The sequence below is a fragment of the Nomascus leucogenys genome, chromosome 6 (genome assembly GCF_006542625.1).
Source record: "Nomascus leucogenys isolate Asia chromosome 6, Asia_NLE_v1, whole genome shotgun sequence".
Lineage (NCBI taxonomy): Eukaryota > Metazoa > Chordata > Mammalia > Primates > Hylobatidae > Nomascus > Nomascus leucogenys.
The window spans coordinates 61242348-61258994 of record NC_044386.1 but is presented as its reverse complement, the minus strand read 5'-3'; the positions used below and the strand labels follow the sequence as shown (position 1 = coordinate 61258994).

General features: G+C 37.5%; 1 protein-coding gene across 1 annotated transcript in view; it reads left to right on the top strand.

Moving 5' to 3' along the window:
• The window catches only part of BUB1B (BUB1 mitotic checkpoint serine/threonine kinase B), a 65659-nt gene that overhangs the window by 9140 nt on the left and 39872 nt on the right, over window positions 1-16647 (top strand). The window contains exons 4-8 of the mRNA XM_003266722.2: window positions 385-529; window positions 6496-6692; window positions 13714-13883; window positions 15168-15382; window positions 15555-15646. Of these exons, the coding sequence (XP_003266770.1) occupies window positions 385-529; window positions 6496-6692; window positions 13714-13883; window positions 15168-15382; window positions 15555-15646 (819 nt within the window). The remainder of the gene's footprint in view (window positions 1-384; window positions 530-6495; window positions 6693-13713; window positions 13884-15167; window positions 15383-15554; window positions 15647-16647) is intronic.

The window sequence follows — 16647 nt, the reverse complement described above, 5'->3', positions numbered from 1 at the left end:
AACATTAACAGATAAATCCTTATGGCCATGTTTCTCAAATTGGGGCATATGGAGTGTGTGTCAGAGTAGACAGTGGTGTCCCGGGGGCACAGAGATCCAGAATAATCATAATATATCTTCCTGAGGTGTTTAAGATTCAAGAAATTTCGAGTTGATGATGTATGACTTTGAACTACACCCTTCTATCCCTATCCTCAGTTTTCCCCAGAAGCATGTGCTGGAGATACTTTGGAGAAGTTTGAGGGATACAGGCTTAGGGTATGTCATTGAGGACCTCAAAAGAAACATACTTTACTTCTGCTAAAATCCAGAATGGGTCTTGGAGCAAGAACAAAAGTACATGTTCAATTTAAAATGTGTTCTTATCTTTTTCTTCCCATTTAGGTATATCAGCTGGACAGAGCAGAACTATCCTCAAGGTGGGAAGGAGAGTAATATGTCAACGTTATTAGAAAGAGCTGTAGAAGCACTACAAGGAGAAAAACGATATTATAGTGATCCTCGATTTCTCAATCTCTGGCTTAAATTAGTAAGTCTTTCTCAAGTGCCATCTGAGTTTTAAATATTAAACTAAGAGATTTTCTCTAGAGGTATCTGGTATACCAAAAAAAAGTAAAACAGCCATTTTGAACCATTTAGTAGATTGGAAACATTTAATAAATATGCAGTACTTCTTAAATTGGTTCTACTTAAAGGTGGACTTAAATATAGTATAATAAGGTATTTTCGCCCTTTTAAGATTGATCGCAAAGTCTGTAGATCTCTCAATGAGTATGGATTAATAATTTATTTTATGTTTTGAAACAAGGTCTCACTCTGTCACGCAGGCTGGAGTGCAGTGGCTCCATCATGGCTCACTGCAGTCTAAACCTCCTGGGCTCAAGCAATCCTCTCACCTCAGCCTCCTGAGTAGCTGGGACTACAGGTGCTGTGCCATTACATCTGGCTAAGTTTTAAATTTTTAATAGAGATGACGTCTCTCTCTGTTGCCCAGGCTGGTCTTGAATTCCTGAACTCAAGCCATCCTCCCACCTTGGCCTCCCAAAGTGCTGGGATTATAGGCGTGAGCCAACACCCCTAGTCCGGATTACTTACTTATTTATTCTAAACATAACTGGGTGCAGTGGTTCATGTCTGTAGTCCCAACACTTTGGGAGGCTGAGGTGGGCTGATCGCTTCAGCCCAGGAGTTCAAGACTAGTCAGGGCAAAATTGGTGAAACCCCATCTCTACAAAAGGTACAGAAATTAACCAGGTGTGGTGGCACAGCACCTGTAGTCCCAGCTACTCAGGAGGCTGAGGTGGGAGGGTCGCTTGAGCCCGGGAAGTCCAGACTACAGTGAGCCGAGATTGCACCACTGTACACCAGCCCAAGTGACAGAGCAAGATCCTGTCTCAAAAAAAACAAAAACCAAAACAGAAAAACATAATTGGGCCATTCAGCTGTACTGGAGGAGGAGTGCAGGAGCTAACATTTGGCAGCAGTGTGGTTGTTTGGGGAAAAACTTCCCTCTGCGATTCTGATATCCCTTTCACCCCTTTATGAAAGTCATCAACATAAAGAAGTAATATTTTAGTTTTTTATTGGTCTTTGGACTTTTTTCACCTAGTATATTGCTACTGCCAAAAATGTCTGCCTCAGCTGGGCATGGTGGCTCATGCCTGTAATCCCAGCACTACTTTGTACTGTCTCACTTGACACGTAGGAAAAACATATTTTTTATTAAAAAAAGCTCACCGTTTCTTAGACATTAATATTACTGCTTTTTTTTTTTTTTTTTTTTTTGAGACGGAGTCTCGCTCTGTCGCCCAGGCTGGAGTGCAGAGGCACAATCGCGGCTCACTGCAAGCTCCGCCTCCCGGGTTCACGCCATTCTCCTGCCTCAGCCTCTCCGAGTATCTGGGACTACAGGCGCCCGCCACCACGCCCGGCTAATTTCTTTTTGTATTTTTAGTAGTGACGGGGTTTCACCGTGGTCTCGATCTCCTGACCTTGCGATCCGCCCGCCTCGGCCTCCCAAAGTGCTGGGATTACAAGCGTGAGCCACCATGCCCGGCCTAATATTACTGCTTTTATTCTAAAATAAATTTTAAAAAATAAACAATAAATATTTGGAATTATTTACAACCACTACAATATGATGAAATATTGAATTTAAAACTGATAAGATTTCTTACTAAAATAAATCTCTTGACATTAAAACTGATAAGATTTCTTACTAAAATAAAGTAATAAAGTAATAAATTTCTTACTAAAATAAAGTAATAAAGTAAGAAATAAATTTCTTACTAAAATAAAGTAATAAAGTAAGAAATAAATTTCTTACTAAAGTAAGTCTTGAGGAGGACTGATTTTAAACTTCCAATACAGTTGACTCCTGAACAACACAGGGCATAGGTGTGCCCACCCCTCACCCAGTTGAAAGTCTGCATATAACTTTTGGCCCCCAAAATTATTAATAGCCTACTGTTGACCAGACGCCTTACCAATAACATAAAGTTGATGAACACATAGTTTGTATGCTATATGTATTATATCTTTTTTTTTTTTTACAACAATGTTAGCTAGAGAAAAGAAAATGTTATTAAGAAAATGATAAGGAAGAGAACGTATATTTAATAGTCATTAAGTGGATCATTATAAAGATCTTCATCCTCGTTGTCTTCACATCGAGTAGGCTGAGGAGGAAGAAAACGGGTTCGTCTTGCTGTCTCACGGGTGGCAGAGATGGAAGAAAATCTGTGTATTTGTGAACCTATGCAGTTCAGACCTGTGTTGTTCAAGGGTCAACTGTAGTTACAAGTATAGAAAATTAGGTAAATCCTGAAGTCATAAGGTATCTTGATTTCCTCAGGACATTCGACAAATATTTTTACATCCTTAGTGAAAAGTTGGAGAAATTACCTTATGGATATTAGTTACAGAAACTTATAATGAAGAATGGCACCCAAAGAATGCTAAACAGATTTGTTAGCCTGGAGTCTGTGGACTCTGGTGGTGTAACAATGGATTTTGTCCTTCATTTGTCACTAGCCTAAATAATATCTTTACATGTAATTTATTAAAAGTGTATCATCTGAGGTTAGGAGTTCGAGACCAGCCTGGCCAACATGGTGAAACCTCATCTCTACTAAAAATACAAAAAATACAAAAATTAGCCACACGTGGTGGTGCGCACATGTAATCCCAGTTACTCGGGAGGCTGAGGCAGGAGAATCGCTTGAACCCAGGAGACAGAGGTTGCATGAACTGAGATCATGCCACTACACTCCAGCCTGGGCGACAGAGCGAGACTCAGTCTCAGAAAAAAAGATAATAATAAAAAAAAAAAAGATTGGACTAGCTGCACCTCTAAAGTGACTTTTAATCCCAGGATTCTATGATTATATTTAATTGGAGTTGTTAAAAGTAACAATTAATTAGAATAATTTATCTGTTTATTTTTGATAACCTGGTGCTTGTACTGAAGAAGAATAATATCATGAAGTAAAAAGCATAATCTAGATCAGTGCTACTGAAAGAAGGGTTTGCATACTGTTTGAGATAAGTACAAAAATTGAAAGTGAGCCTTTAGAAACTTTGGTAACAATTTGATATTGCCGGGACATCCAAGCACATCATCATTCTTTGAGTAACTTCTGTTTCTATTGTACTTTATATCAGTCCATAATGGAACACACACATACACACAATAAAACTGGCCCCTTCGCCACAGATTATTTGAGAAGCACTGGTGTAGACAACCATCAAATTCAAATGATCAGCACTAGAATGATCAGCAATAATCTGAACTTTGTATGTGGCTAACGAGGTACATATTAAACTATTGCTTTTTCTTTGTGGGTCTGGTCAAGAGGAGTAACAGATGAATTCTTCACACTACTTTCTTTTGCTTTGCAGAAGGATTTCTCCAGTCAGTTATTTTATGTAACTCCTACAGTCTAGCTAAGGAAAAAATTGTTTCTGGAAAACATCTGGTACTTTTATTTAAAGGTATAAAATTATTTTAGTTTGGCAATTTAAGGGTTACCAAAAAAAAGGTTTATTTAACTTTTAGATCTATTAATCTAACCATATAGTACTTTTATTTATGTTATTTCTTAAGTGATCTTATTCAGCACTCTGAATAACCTGATCTTTACTGGCTGTCCCATGCACAAGAACACCAGAACCATTCAGAAAGCTCTCAAAGTAGTGAACTCAATGTTAAGCTATATCTATGTAGTGACAGATATCAAAGACTGGATCTTATGCTGGTAGCACCTTCAGAGTTATAACTTTTCTTGAAACACCATCACGTATGAGAAAACATCACTAATTTAAATAAGCAAGAAAAATCCACTTACTGAATTACTGCAAAATTAAACTATAAAATACTAATTATTTTTGTTAAAGATATAAATAAAACATTTCATTTATTTAGCATTTGTTGTACTAGACCATGATTAAGGGCTGGCATATAATAGCAATGTCTTCTGAGTTTGTAAAGCTTAGTTTATCTGAAAGACAAATGTGAAGCCATTAACTGTAACTGTAACAAAGAGAAAATTACGAGTTCTATAGGAACGCATACAAGAAGGACTTAACCTGGGCTAGACAATTAGGAACAGATAAATAGGAGACATTTGGTAAAGTAACAAATGGTAGCTTCTCTACTAGTAAAAGAACTCCTAACTAGATCATTGAAATGCTATTTTTGGCCGGACGCAGTGGCTCACGCCTGTAATCCCAGCACTTTGGGAGGCCGAGGTGGGTGGATCACGAGATCAAGAGATGGAGACCATCCTAGCCAATATGGCAAAACCCCGTCTCTACTAAAAATACAAAAATTGGCCAGCCGTGGTGGCAGGTGCCTGTAGTCCCAGCTATTCGGGAGGCTGAGGCAGGAGAATCACTTGAACCTGGGAGGCGGAAGTTGCAGTGAGGCGAGATTGCGCCGCTGCACTCCAGCCTGAGCAACAGAGCGAGACTCCGTCTCAAAAAAAAGAAAAAAGAAAAAAATGCTATTTTTATGTGAATTTAGGAATTGTTTTTAATAGCTTCTAATGCTGATTAGAGTCTGGTGGAATGAATATTTTTGCGAATTATTAAATTTTAGCATTAACAATTTTTACAACCTTCTCAGAAAGCAATTTGTTACCTTTTAACATAGTTCTAGGAATTTCTCTTAAGGGAATAATGTAAAATGTGAAAGGTTGTGTGCATGAAGTTATTTTTTATAGAATTATTTATAATTGGGCAAAATTAGAAGTTGTTTAACTATCCAGAAGTAGATGAACAATTAAATTATGGAAGCTCTATTAGATGAAACATGATGCATTCATTTAAAAATAATAGTGGAAAGAATTCGAGGTTGCAGTGAACTATGATTGCATCACTGCAGTCCAGCCTGGGCAACAGAGCAAGACCTTGTCTCTAGAAATAAAAAAAAATAAAAAATAATGGTTAAGTGTAAGCAGCAGCGTGGAAAAGTGAATGATGCAGTATTATAGTGGAATAAAAGCAAATTTTATTATGATCAAAACTTTATAAGATAATATATATCCTTGTATCCTTAAGGGAAAAAAGACTGAAAAAATTTATCAAAATGTTTGTGGTGTGAGGTTTTTAGTGATATTTTCCTCCCTCTTGCTAATAGAATTATCTACATTGTATATGGTCTCATAATGTCTCTTCTAAAACACAGATTTGACTATGTCATTCCTTTGCTTATCGCTCACCCACCCTAACACATATAACAATTACTATTAGGCAGATTCAGAATTGATTAGCTTGATATTCAAGACCTATCACAGCCTTTTTCTCCAGACTATTATCTTGCCTGGACCCCTACATAACTTTTAATTTTCTGTATCTTTGCTTATGCTATTTTCTCTGGCTGAAATACCCTTCCCTTCCCATTTTCCACCTGATGAAAGTCCATTTCTCCTTCAGGGCTAAGCTCAAATGTTAACCCCTTCCTCCCCCTTTTTTTTTCTTTTCTTTAGAGACAGGTTCTCACTCTGTCACCCAGGCTAGAATGCAGTGGCACCATCATAGTTCACTGCAGCCTCAAACTCTTGGGCTCAAGTGATTCTCCTGCCCCAGCCTCCTGGGTAGCTAGGACTACAGGCGCCTTCCACCATGCCCAGCTAAATTTTTAAATTTTGTTGTAGAGACAGGGTCTTGTTATGTTGCCCAGGCTTGTCTCAAACTCCTAACCTCAAGCGATCCTCCTACTCCTACCTCGGCCTCCCAAAGTGCTGTAATTACAAGCATAAGTGACTGCACCTGGCTTATTACTCCTTCTTGAAGCCTTTACTCTCCAACTCTTCTTACAAATCACTCAATTTTGTCTCTTTTTTAGGTCCTCCCAGTATGGTCCTTATCACATTGTAATAATAGATTTTTTTTCAATACAGGAATTGCATGTAGTATCTCCAGTGATTGTTTGGCAACTAATAGGCATTCAATACGTGAGTAGAAATTGGTTAACTGTTAACACTTCTGTTACAGGGGCGTTTATGCAATGAGCCTTTGGATATGTACAGTTACTTGCACAACCAAGGGATTGGTGTTTCACTTGCTCAGTTCTATATCTCATGGGCAGAAGAATATGAAGCTAGAGAAAACTTTAGGAAAGCAGATGCGATATTTCAGGAAGGGATTCAACAGAAGGCTGAACCACTAGAAAGACTACAGTCCCAGCACCGGTAAACTTTCTTTGGAGCTTGTCTTAACTCTAAAAATAATAGAAATAAATTATCTCTTTTTTGCATCTGAATAAAGTGCTTTCTGGTGGATTGGCATGTTACGTTTACTTAGTTACTATTCAATTTTTTTAAAGATTTATTTTAAAAATTTATCATAGAGTAAAATCTACTCTTTGGTATATAGTACTATGAGTAAAAAAACTTGTGATCATCATCATTACCAAGATACAGAATAATTTCACACCCCCTAAAAGAATTCCCTTTGTAATTAGTACCTATGCTGAACCCAAACCCCTGGTAAACACTGATTTATTCTCCAGCCTATGGTTTTGCCTTTTCCAGAGTGCCATATAAATGGAATCGTATAATATATAGCCTTTTGAGTCTGGCCTGTTTAATTTAGCATAATGCATTTGAGTTGTAAAAGTTCTTTATAGATTGTAAATATAAGCCTTTGTCAGATATGTGATTTGAAAATATTTTCTCTCAGCTTAAGCCTGTTCTGTTCATTTTCTTAACTGTCTTTTTTAGAACAGAAGTTTTTAATTTTAAAGAAGTCTAATTTACAAGCTTTTCTTGTATGGATCGTGCTTTTGATGTTGTGTCTGAGAATTTTTTGTCTAGCCAAAGGTTGTTACAGAGATTTTCATCTTCAAGTTTTATAATTTCACTTTTTACATTTAGATCTCTGATCCATTTTGAGTTAATTTTTATAGAGGATAGTGGTTAAGGTTCTTTTTTAGCATATTAGTGTTCATTTGTTCCAATGCCAATTGTTGAAAAGACTAACCTTTCTCCATTGAATTGCCTTTATACCTTGATTTTAAAAAAATCAGTTGATCATATTTATGTAGGTTTATTGCTATTCTATTTTTTCTACCGATGTATGTGTCTATCCATTAGTGTTTACCATGCTATCTAGATTACTGTACCTTTTATAGTAAGTCTAGAAATCAGATAAAATGAGTACTCTTTGTTCTTATATTTAACTCTGTAGTTCATTTGACTTTCTATATAAGTTTTAGAATCAGCTTTCAGGGATTTTGATTAGGATTATACAGGAATATGGTATAATTCTCCATTTATTTAGGCTTTGCTTTTTTTTTTTTTTTAAGTAAACTTTGGCAGATTTTTGTCTTTCAAGGAATTGATCCATTCATCCACGTTAATGAGTTTGTGGGCATAGAGTTGTTCATAATATTCCCTTATTATGCTTTTAATGTCTGTAGGTTATGTAGTGATTCTCCCTCTTTCTCCTGATACTGGTAATTTGTGTCTTCTCAGTCTGGCTAGGATATCAATTTTACTGATTGTTTTAGAAAACCAGCTTTTGGGTTCATTTCATTGATTTTTTTTTTTTTCTCAATGATTTTCTGTTCTTAATTTTATTTCTGCACTTTATTTCTTCCCGCTTGCTTTGGATATAACTTGCTCTTCTTTTTGTAGTTTAAGGTAAAAGCCTAGATCACTGATTCTAGACCTTTCTCTTTTTCTAATATAAGCATTTAATGCTCTAAATTCCCTTCTAAGCACTGCTTTAGTTGTATCCCACAAGTTGTGATATACTGTATTTTCATTTTAATTTAGTTCAAAATATTTTCTAACTTACCCTGTGTCTTCCTTTTGACTCATGAGTTACTTAGAAGTGTATTACTTCAGTTAGGAAGTGTTTTTGTTACGAAGTGTTTTTGGATTTTTCAGATATCTCTGTTATTGATATCTAGTTTAATTCCATAGTGGTCAGAGAACATAAGGTATATGGTTTCAAGTCTTAAATTTGTTAAGGTTTGTTTTATCACTCAGATTATGGTTTATCTTCGTGAATGTTTCATGTACACTTGAAAAATATGTGTATTCTGTGTTTTAGAGTGTAATCTGTAAATATAATTTAAGGCAAGTTGACTGGTAGTCTGTTCTGGTCTTCTGTATCATTGATGACTTTCTGTCTACTTGTTATATCAATTACTAAGAAGGGTTTTGAAGCCTCTTTGTGATTTTGTCTATTTCTTTTAGTCCCATCAGTTTTGCCTAATATATTTTGAAGTTCTTTTAGATCCATAGACATTTAGAATTGACCCCTGTATCATTATATAATGTCTCCCTTTATCCCTGATAATACTCCTTATTCAGAAGTCTACCTGGTCTGATATTAGTACAGCTATTCCAGCTTCCTTTTTGTTTGCATGGTACATCTTTTCCCTTTCTTTACTTTTTAAAAACCACATTAAAAAAAAAAAAAAACCACTCTTAGAGTTGTATAATCATCATTACAATCTAATTTTAGAACATTTTTAACACCCTAAAATGAACCCCATGCCCATTAGCAGTCACTCCCCATTCCTACTTACCTCACTCCTAGACAACCAGTACTCTGCTTTTTGTCCCTATGGATTTGCTTATTCTGGACATTTCAGTTAAATGGAATCCTACAATACATGGTCTTTTGTGATTGGCTTCTTTCACTTAGCATACTATTTCCTTTTTTTTTTTTTCCAGGGAGGGGAGGGTGGAACAGGGATTTTCAGCATACTATTTTCAAGGTTCATCATAAATGAACATAATTGTGACATATATCAGTAGTTTATTCCTGTTTATTGCCGAATGATATTCCATCATATGAATATTATTTATCCATTCATCAGTTAGTGAACATTTAGGTTGTTTGCACCTTTTGGCTATTACAAAATAATACTGTTATGAATATTTGTGTAACAGGTTTTTGTGTCATTTTCTTTTTACCTTTTTGTTAAGCTAGTCAAATTTAGCAGTGGAGGGTTATATACCAACTTTAGTGACACTTATGTTAATTAGCTTCTTTAACTTTTAACCTATGTCTTTATATTTTTTAAGTGGGTTTCTTATACACAGCAAATAGTTGGGTCTTGTTTTTTCCGTGAACTCTAACAATATCTTTTTTGTTATGTTGAGACCATTTAATAGAATTTTTAATATTGTTGGGTTTAGGTCTACTATTTTATTATTTGTTCCATGCCTTTTGTTCCTCTTCGGCCTCTTTCCTACCTTCTTTTGGATTATCTGAGTGTTTTTTAGTATTTCATTTTAATTTGTGTTATTGACTTTTTGCCTGTTACAACTTTTTAAGTGGTTGCTATAAGGTATATAATATACCTAAACTTTCACATTCTACTTAGAGGTAATGTTTTACCATTTAAAGTAAAATACAGAAGCTTTATAACCATAAAGGTTCCTTTATACTCCCTACCCTTTTGGTATACTTGCCATATGTATTACATCTATATGCATTGAAAACCCCACCAGACAATATTTTGTTTTGCTTTCAAAAGCCATATATATATATCTATCTTAAATAACTTAGGAAAATAGTCTCTTGTGTTTACCCTTTTTTGTTGTTGTTGTTCTTTCTTCATTCCTGAAGCTCCAGGTTCCCTTCTAGTATCATTTCCCTTCAGTCTGAAGAACTTCTTTTAGCCATTTTCTTTTAGACCAGGTCTATTGTCAATTAATTCTCCTAGTTTTTCTTCATCTGAGAATGTCTTCATTTCATCTTCTTTCCTGAAAAATATTTTTACTGGATATAGAATTCTGGGTCAATGTTTCGTTTCTTTTTTTTCTTTTTTTTTTTTTTTTGAGATGGAGTCTCGCTCTGTCACCCAGGCTGGAGTGCAATGGATGGCACAATTTCAGCTCACTGCAACCTCCACTTCCCAGACTCAAGTGATTCTCTTGCCTCAGCCTCCCGAGTAGCTGAGTAGCTGGGACTATAGGCATGCACCACCACACCCGGCTAATTTTTGTATTTTTAGAAGAGATGGGGTTTCATCACATTTGCCAGGCTGGTCTCAAACTCCTGACCTCAAATGATCTGCCCACCTTGGCCTCCCAAAGTGCTGGGATTACAGGCATGAGCCACTGTGCCCAGCCAACATTTCTTTTCTTTCACCTCTTTAATGATGTTATCCCACTGTCTTCTGGCCTCCGTGGTTTCTTTTTTCTTTTTCTTTTTTTTTTTTGAGACGGAGTCTCGCTCTGTCATCCAGGCTAGAATGCAGTGGCGCAATCTCGGCTCACTGCAAGCTCTGCCTCCTGGGATCACGCCATTCTCCTGCCTCAGCCTCCCAAGTAGCTGGGACTACAGGTGCCTGCCACCACGCCTAGCTAATTTTTATATTTTTAGTAGAGACAGGGTTTCACCGTGTTAGCCAGGATGGTCTCAATCTTCTCATCTCGTGATCTGCCTGCCTCGGCCTCCCAAAGTGCTGGGATTACAGGCATGAGCCACTGCACCCGGCCCTCCATGGTTTCTAATAAGAAATCTGTAGTCATTTAGTAGTTCCTGACCTATACATAATGTGTTGATTTTCCTCTTGCCTTGTCCAAGATTTTTTCTTGTTTAGCTTTGGTTTTCAGAAGTTTGATTGTGATGTGTCTAGATGTGATTTTCTTTTTTTTTGGGGGGGACAGAGTCTAGCTCTGTTGCCCAGGCTGGAGTGCAGTGGCACGATCTCAGCTCACAGCAACCTCCACCTCCCGGGTTCAAGCGATTCTCCTGCCTCAGCCTCCTGAGTAGCTGGGATTACAGGCATGCGCCACCATACCCAGCTGATTTTCTAATTTTAGTAGAGATGGGGTTTCTCCATGTTGGTCAGGCTGGTCTCGAACTCCTGATCTCAGGTGATCTGCCCGCCTCAGCCTCCCAAAGTTCTGGGATTACAGGCATGAGCCACCACGCCTGGCCTAGATGTGATTTTACATTTAATCTGTGGTTCACTGGGCCTTTTGAATTTGTAAATGTATACCTTTCACAAAATTTGACAAGTTTTCAGCCATTATTTTTAAAATGATTTTTTATACCTATATTTCTTTCTCTCTCTGAGACTTGAGTTGCACAAATTTTAGACCATTTCCCCCGACTCTGCTACCAATAATCTGTCCAAGTTAAACCTTTTGATATCATTCCATAGGTCCCTGAAGCTCTGTTTAACCATTTTTCTTTTTGTTTTTCAGATTGGCCCATTTTTATTGCTCTGTCTTCAGGTTCACTTATTCTTTTCTCTTCCATCTCCATCCTGCTGTTGAAACCATTCAACATAAATTTTTTATTTCAGATACTGTATTTTTCAATTCTAAAATTTCTGTTTCATTCTTTTTTATAATTTCTGTTTCTCTATTGAGAATTTCTGTCTTTCCATTCATTTCAAATGTTTTTACCTTTATCTCATGGAACATAGTTATATTAGGTACTTTAAAATCTCCAGGCTGGGCACAGTGGCTCACACCTGTAATCCCAACATGCTGGGAGGCCGAGGTGGGCGAATCTCTTGATGTCAGGAATTTGAGACCAGCCTGGCCAATATGGTGAAACCCTTTCTCTACTAAAAATACAAAAATTAGCTGTGCGTGGTTGTGGGTGCCTGTAATCTCAGCCACTCGGGAGGCTGAAGCAGGAGAATCGCTTGAACCCGGGAGGCAGAGATTGTAGTGAGCCGAGATTGCACCACTGTACTCCAGCTTGGGTGACAGAATGAGACTCCGTCTCAAAAAAACAAAATAAAATCTCCATCTGCAAACCATACCATCTGGGTCATTTTATGTTTGCATTTGCTTATTGTTTTTTCCTTTGAAAGTTGGTCACATTTTTCTAGTTCTTTGTGTGTCAAGTAATTCTTGTACCCTGGACATTTATCCTGACCCTATGTTAGAAGACTCTGATCCTGTTGGCCAATATTCTCTGGAGAATATCTATGTTTTTTGTCTTAGTAGACAACCACACTTCAGATATTACAAGTTCTTTGTCATCTTGTGTGGCTGTTGGTTCCACTGTCAGTTCGGTTTTCAAGACCTTTGCTATGTTGCTTTGGGTCTGTCCCATGCACGTCCTGCTTAAGGGTTAATCTGGGGCTTGGGCAGTGGTTTATATCATAGTTCAGTTCTCAAAGCCTTTTCTGTGCTGCTTGGAATCTACTCTGTGCATGCATAGCTCAAGAGGGAACCTAAGATGTGTGCCAATTCACATACAGAATTAGGAGATCCTCTTGTTCAGCTCATTCCTTTGCAGTTCTCCTCCCATATTCTTTGGCCTTCAGAGTACTCTTTTCCCAGTCCTCGGGCCAGAAAGATGGGGTTTCTCTAGGAGTTTTACATTCACATACCACCACTGCAACAGTTTAAAACCACAAGAGAAAATAGAAGAATAAAAAAACAGGAAACAATCCTGCGTGGGTTGTTTCTTCAAGTTTTGACCCCTCTCCACAGTCTGCGTGCTTTTGTTGACTTTTCAGAGCCCTCAGTTAGTTGCTTTTTTTGTATATTGTCTACAGTTTTTAATTCCTATCAGTGAGGGAGAGAGAGAGAAAAGGTATAGTGGGCATACTCCATCTTGGCCAACACCTGCAATTTATTCTGGGTTTTTGGGGTTTTTTTTTACCCTTATGATAATACTTTTTAAAGCTAGTTAAATGAAGCAGTGGTAGGAATGGAGAATCTTCTGATAATACTTAAAACTGTGGCAGCAGCATAGGAAGGTTACTTTTCAAACTTCTGCCAGCTTTGCTAAAGTACAATGTCATGTCATATGCAACTTCATTTCATATAGGTCAGGAGAAACTGTATATGTGTGTGTGCGTGCATGCGTATAGGAAAAGAGACACACAGTGATAAAATAGATGTGGCACAGTGTTAATTGGTGGATCAAGTTTTCTAATAAAAAGTTAGTGGAGAAACTCTAATCTTAATAAATTCTGTGATCTTAGTCTTAATAACCCTAACCTGATCCTCAGATCAACTTAATGGTGATTTTCAGAATAATTTAAATTGGTCAAACTTGGGCATTTAAAGGGAGAGTTAAGTAATTCTAGCCAAAACTTTTCATGATCTTAAGGTGACTCTCTTTACTTCCGAGAGAATAAACATGTTCTTTGGGATATTTCTGCGTTCTTCCCCCAGCCTGTTCTTCTAATTTGTTTACTTTAACAAATTGGAAATTTTGAGTCTGGTAAAGTAGTGGTCACCTCACTAAAAGTTGTGCATTCTGCTACTTTAGACAATTCCAAGCTCGAGTGTCTCGACAAACTCTGTTGGCACTTGAGAAAGAAGAAGAGGAGGAAGTTTTTGAGTCTTCTGTACCACAACGAAGCACACTAGCTGAACTAAAGAGCAAAGGGAAAAAGACAGCAAGAGCTCCAATCATCCGTATAGGAGGTGCTCTCAAGGGTAAGTTTGTTAAACGTTATTTTGGAAAACTTAGTTTCTAGTGGTAAAACCATGTAAGTGCTAAAATCATGTAAGAAGATAATACATAAATATACCTGTGGACACTGTTCTAGTTTGCTGAATACTGAGTAGCACAAAGAAGGAAGTCAAAGGAGAGCTAATATTACAGTGTGCAGTAAAATCAGAATGCATCAGTAATTTTGTGTCTTAATTAAGAAAGACCTAACATTTAGGAAGCATCAAGATTTTCTGAGTTTGCATTGTTACTTGAAAGAAGATATGTAGTAACATAGCAGGTGTTGTTAAAGTGAAGCTTACGTATACCAAAGCCTCAGCGAATGATACTAATATGGTTAAGAACCCTGCCTTCAGAGCCCTTTGGGACCAGAAATTAGACTCTCTGTATACCCAAAGATCAGCAATAATTTTTTTTTAATTAACACGGACTTTTTTTTTTTAAGAGATAGGTTCTCGCTCTGTTGCCTGAAACGTGGCGGTGCAATCATAGCTCACCGCAGCTTCAAAATCCTAGGCTCAAGCAGTCCTCTTGCCTCAGCCTCCCAAGTAGCTAGGATTATAGGTGTGAGCCACTGCATCTGGCCAACACTGACTATTTTTTAGAGCAGTTTTAGGTTCATAGCAAAATTGAGCAGAAGGTACGGAGAATAATAAGCTTTTATTTACTAAATTTATAGCAGTTAGACATGTAAACCAGACTTTTAATCTCTTATTTCTTTCCTGGTATCAATTTATCAATAATCAGAATGTTGCCTGGTGGTTCTAGAATTAGGATATAGGGAGTGTATGGTCCCAAAGGCTGTTTCATCCAGGTCGTGATGAAGCTTGGTTAACCAGCCCCACAACAGAGAAAACCCCTAATAAATGGGTTAATTTTGTATTCTCTAGTTCCAGTATATCTCTGCTGATTTCCATTGAGAGAAAATTTAAAACTGAAGGATAAAACTTAGGTTACTTTCTGATAAAACTAGATAATGTTATAATGATGACTGAAGGAAGATGCAGAATGTCTTTTTTCGAAATCTGTGAATAAAAGATGTGGGGTGACTGGAGGAGGGAAAAGAAGGCAGAATATAAGTCACAAAGGATGGATAAAACGATTCTATTTCTGATTTATTTTTTAAAGATTATTTTTAAAATTTCTTTTTTTTTTTCTGTTGTAGTGGAAATACTCTCCTTGAGTTGAGGAAGAATAGGTATACTTTATCTGGCATCTAAGTTAATAATGAAACATTTTACATGAGGTTTTAATATTTTTGCTCCTAGCTCCAAGCCAGAACAGAGGACTCCAAAATCCATTTCCTCAACAGATGCAAAGTAATAGTAGAATTACTGTTTTTGATGAAAATGCTGATGAGGCTTCTACAGCAGAGTTGTCTAAGCCTACAGTCCAGCCATGGATAGCACCCCCCGTGCCCAGGGCCAAAGAGAATGAGCTGCAAGCAGGCCCTTGGAACACAGGCAGGTCCTTGGAACACAGGGTAAGAACTCCTAGATCCAGTGCTTTGCTGACACAACAAAGACTTCACATTTAGAGTAGAGAAGTATTTTTACCATCTCTTTTAATTCCTCTTGAATATTTAGCCATGGTCTATATATGCTGTCTGAGAACATAAAAACTATGGTAATTTTAGTTTTCTTCTTCATCTCCAGCCTCGTGGCAATACAGCTTCACTGATAGCTGCACCCGCTGTGCTTCCCAGTTTTACTCCATATGTGGAAGAGACTGCACAACAGCCAGTTATGTGAGTGTGGTTTTTGGATATTTTGAAGTGGGAATTATTAAGGGTGGGCAGTGGCGCCTATTCTACTTCCCAAAGGCAGTTTCTTCTTTATGAAGATGAAAGTAACCAGGCCAGGCACAGTAGCTCACACCTGTAATCCCAGCACAGGCTGAGGCAGGAGGATCCCTTGAGCCTAGGTGTTCAAGACCAGCCTGGGCAGCCTAGTGAGACCCTGTCTCTATTTATTAACAAAAAAAGTAACCAGACAAAGTTTTGTATATGCTTTATGTTTGTATTCCTTTGAGTATTTTAGGGTTAAAAGACCATTTGTTAATATTTTATTAAGGAATAAACATTAATTAGGTTTATATTTTCATTACTGAACATTGCTTTAGGAAAATCAATGGTGGCTATTCTGAAAGATGGATTGAACATAGATAAATAAGCTAGTGGAATAGTTCAGGCAAGGATATTAAGGGGCGGTATTTGGGCAGGGTAGTGGTAATGAAAGGAGAAGGGAGCATGGATGGGAGAGGCTTCAGCAATAAAGTTAGAAGATTTGTCTGATGGGATAATGGGGATGTAGGGAAAAGATAATGTGATTTAAATGAGACGTTCCCATTTTGTCACTGATAGTAATGAGAAATCATGATAGTTTTCCCTCTTATCCTGCTTTTTCCTTCTGGACATATTTTTCCTCTTTCTTCCTAATCCATAGCATTTCTGTTTTTAAGAAAAAGTATAGTAGCTGTTGGTTAAATAAACAAGCCAGCCTGAGATTTAGTCTAATGCTTAACATTGCCTAGTTCTTTTTTTTTTTTGAGATGGAGTCTCACGCTGTTGCCCAGGCTGGAGTGCAGTGGTGCGATTTGGGCTCACTGCAAGCTCTGCCTCCCAGGTTCACGCCATTCTCCTGCCTCAGCCTCCCAAGTAGCTGGGACTACAGGTGTCCACCACCACGCCCGGCTAATTTTTTTTTTTTTTTTAGTAGACACGGGGTTTCACCGTGTTAGCCAGGATGG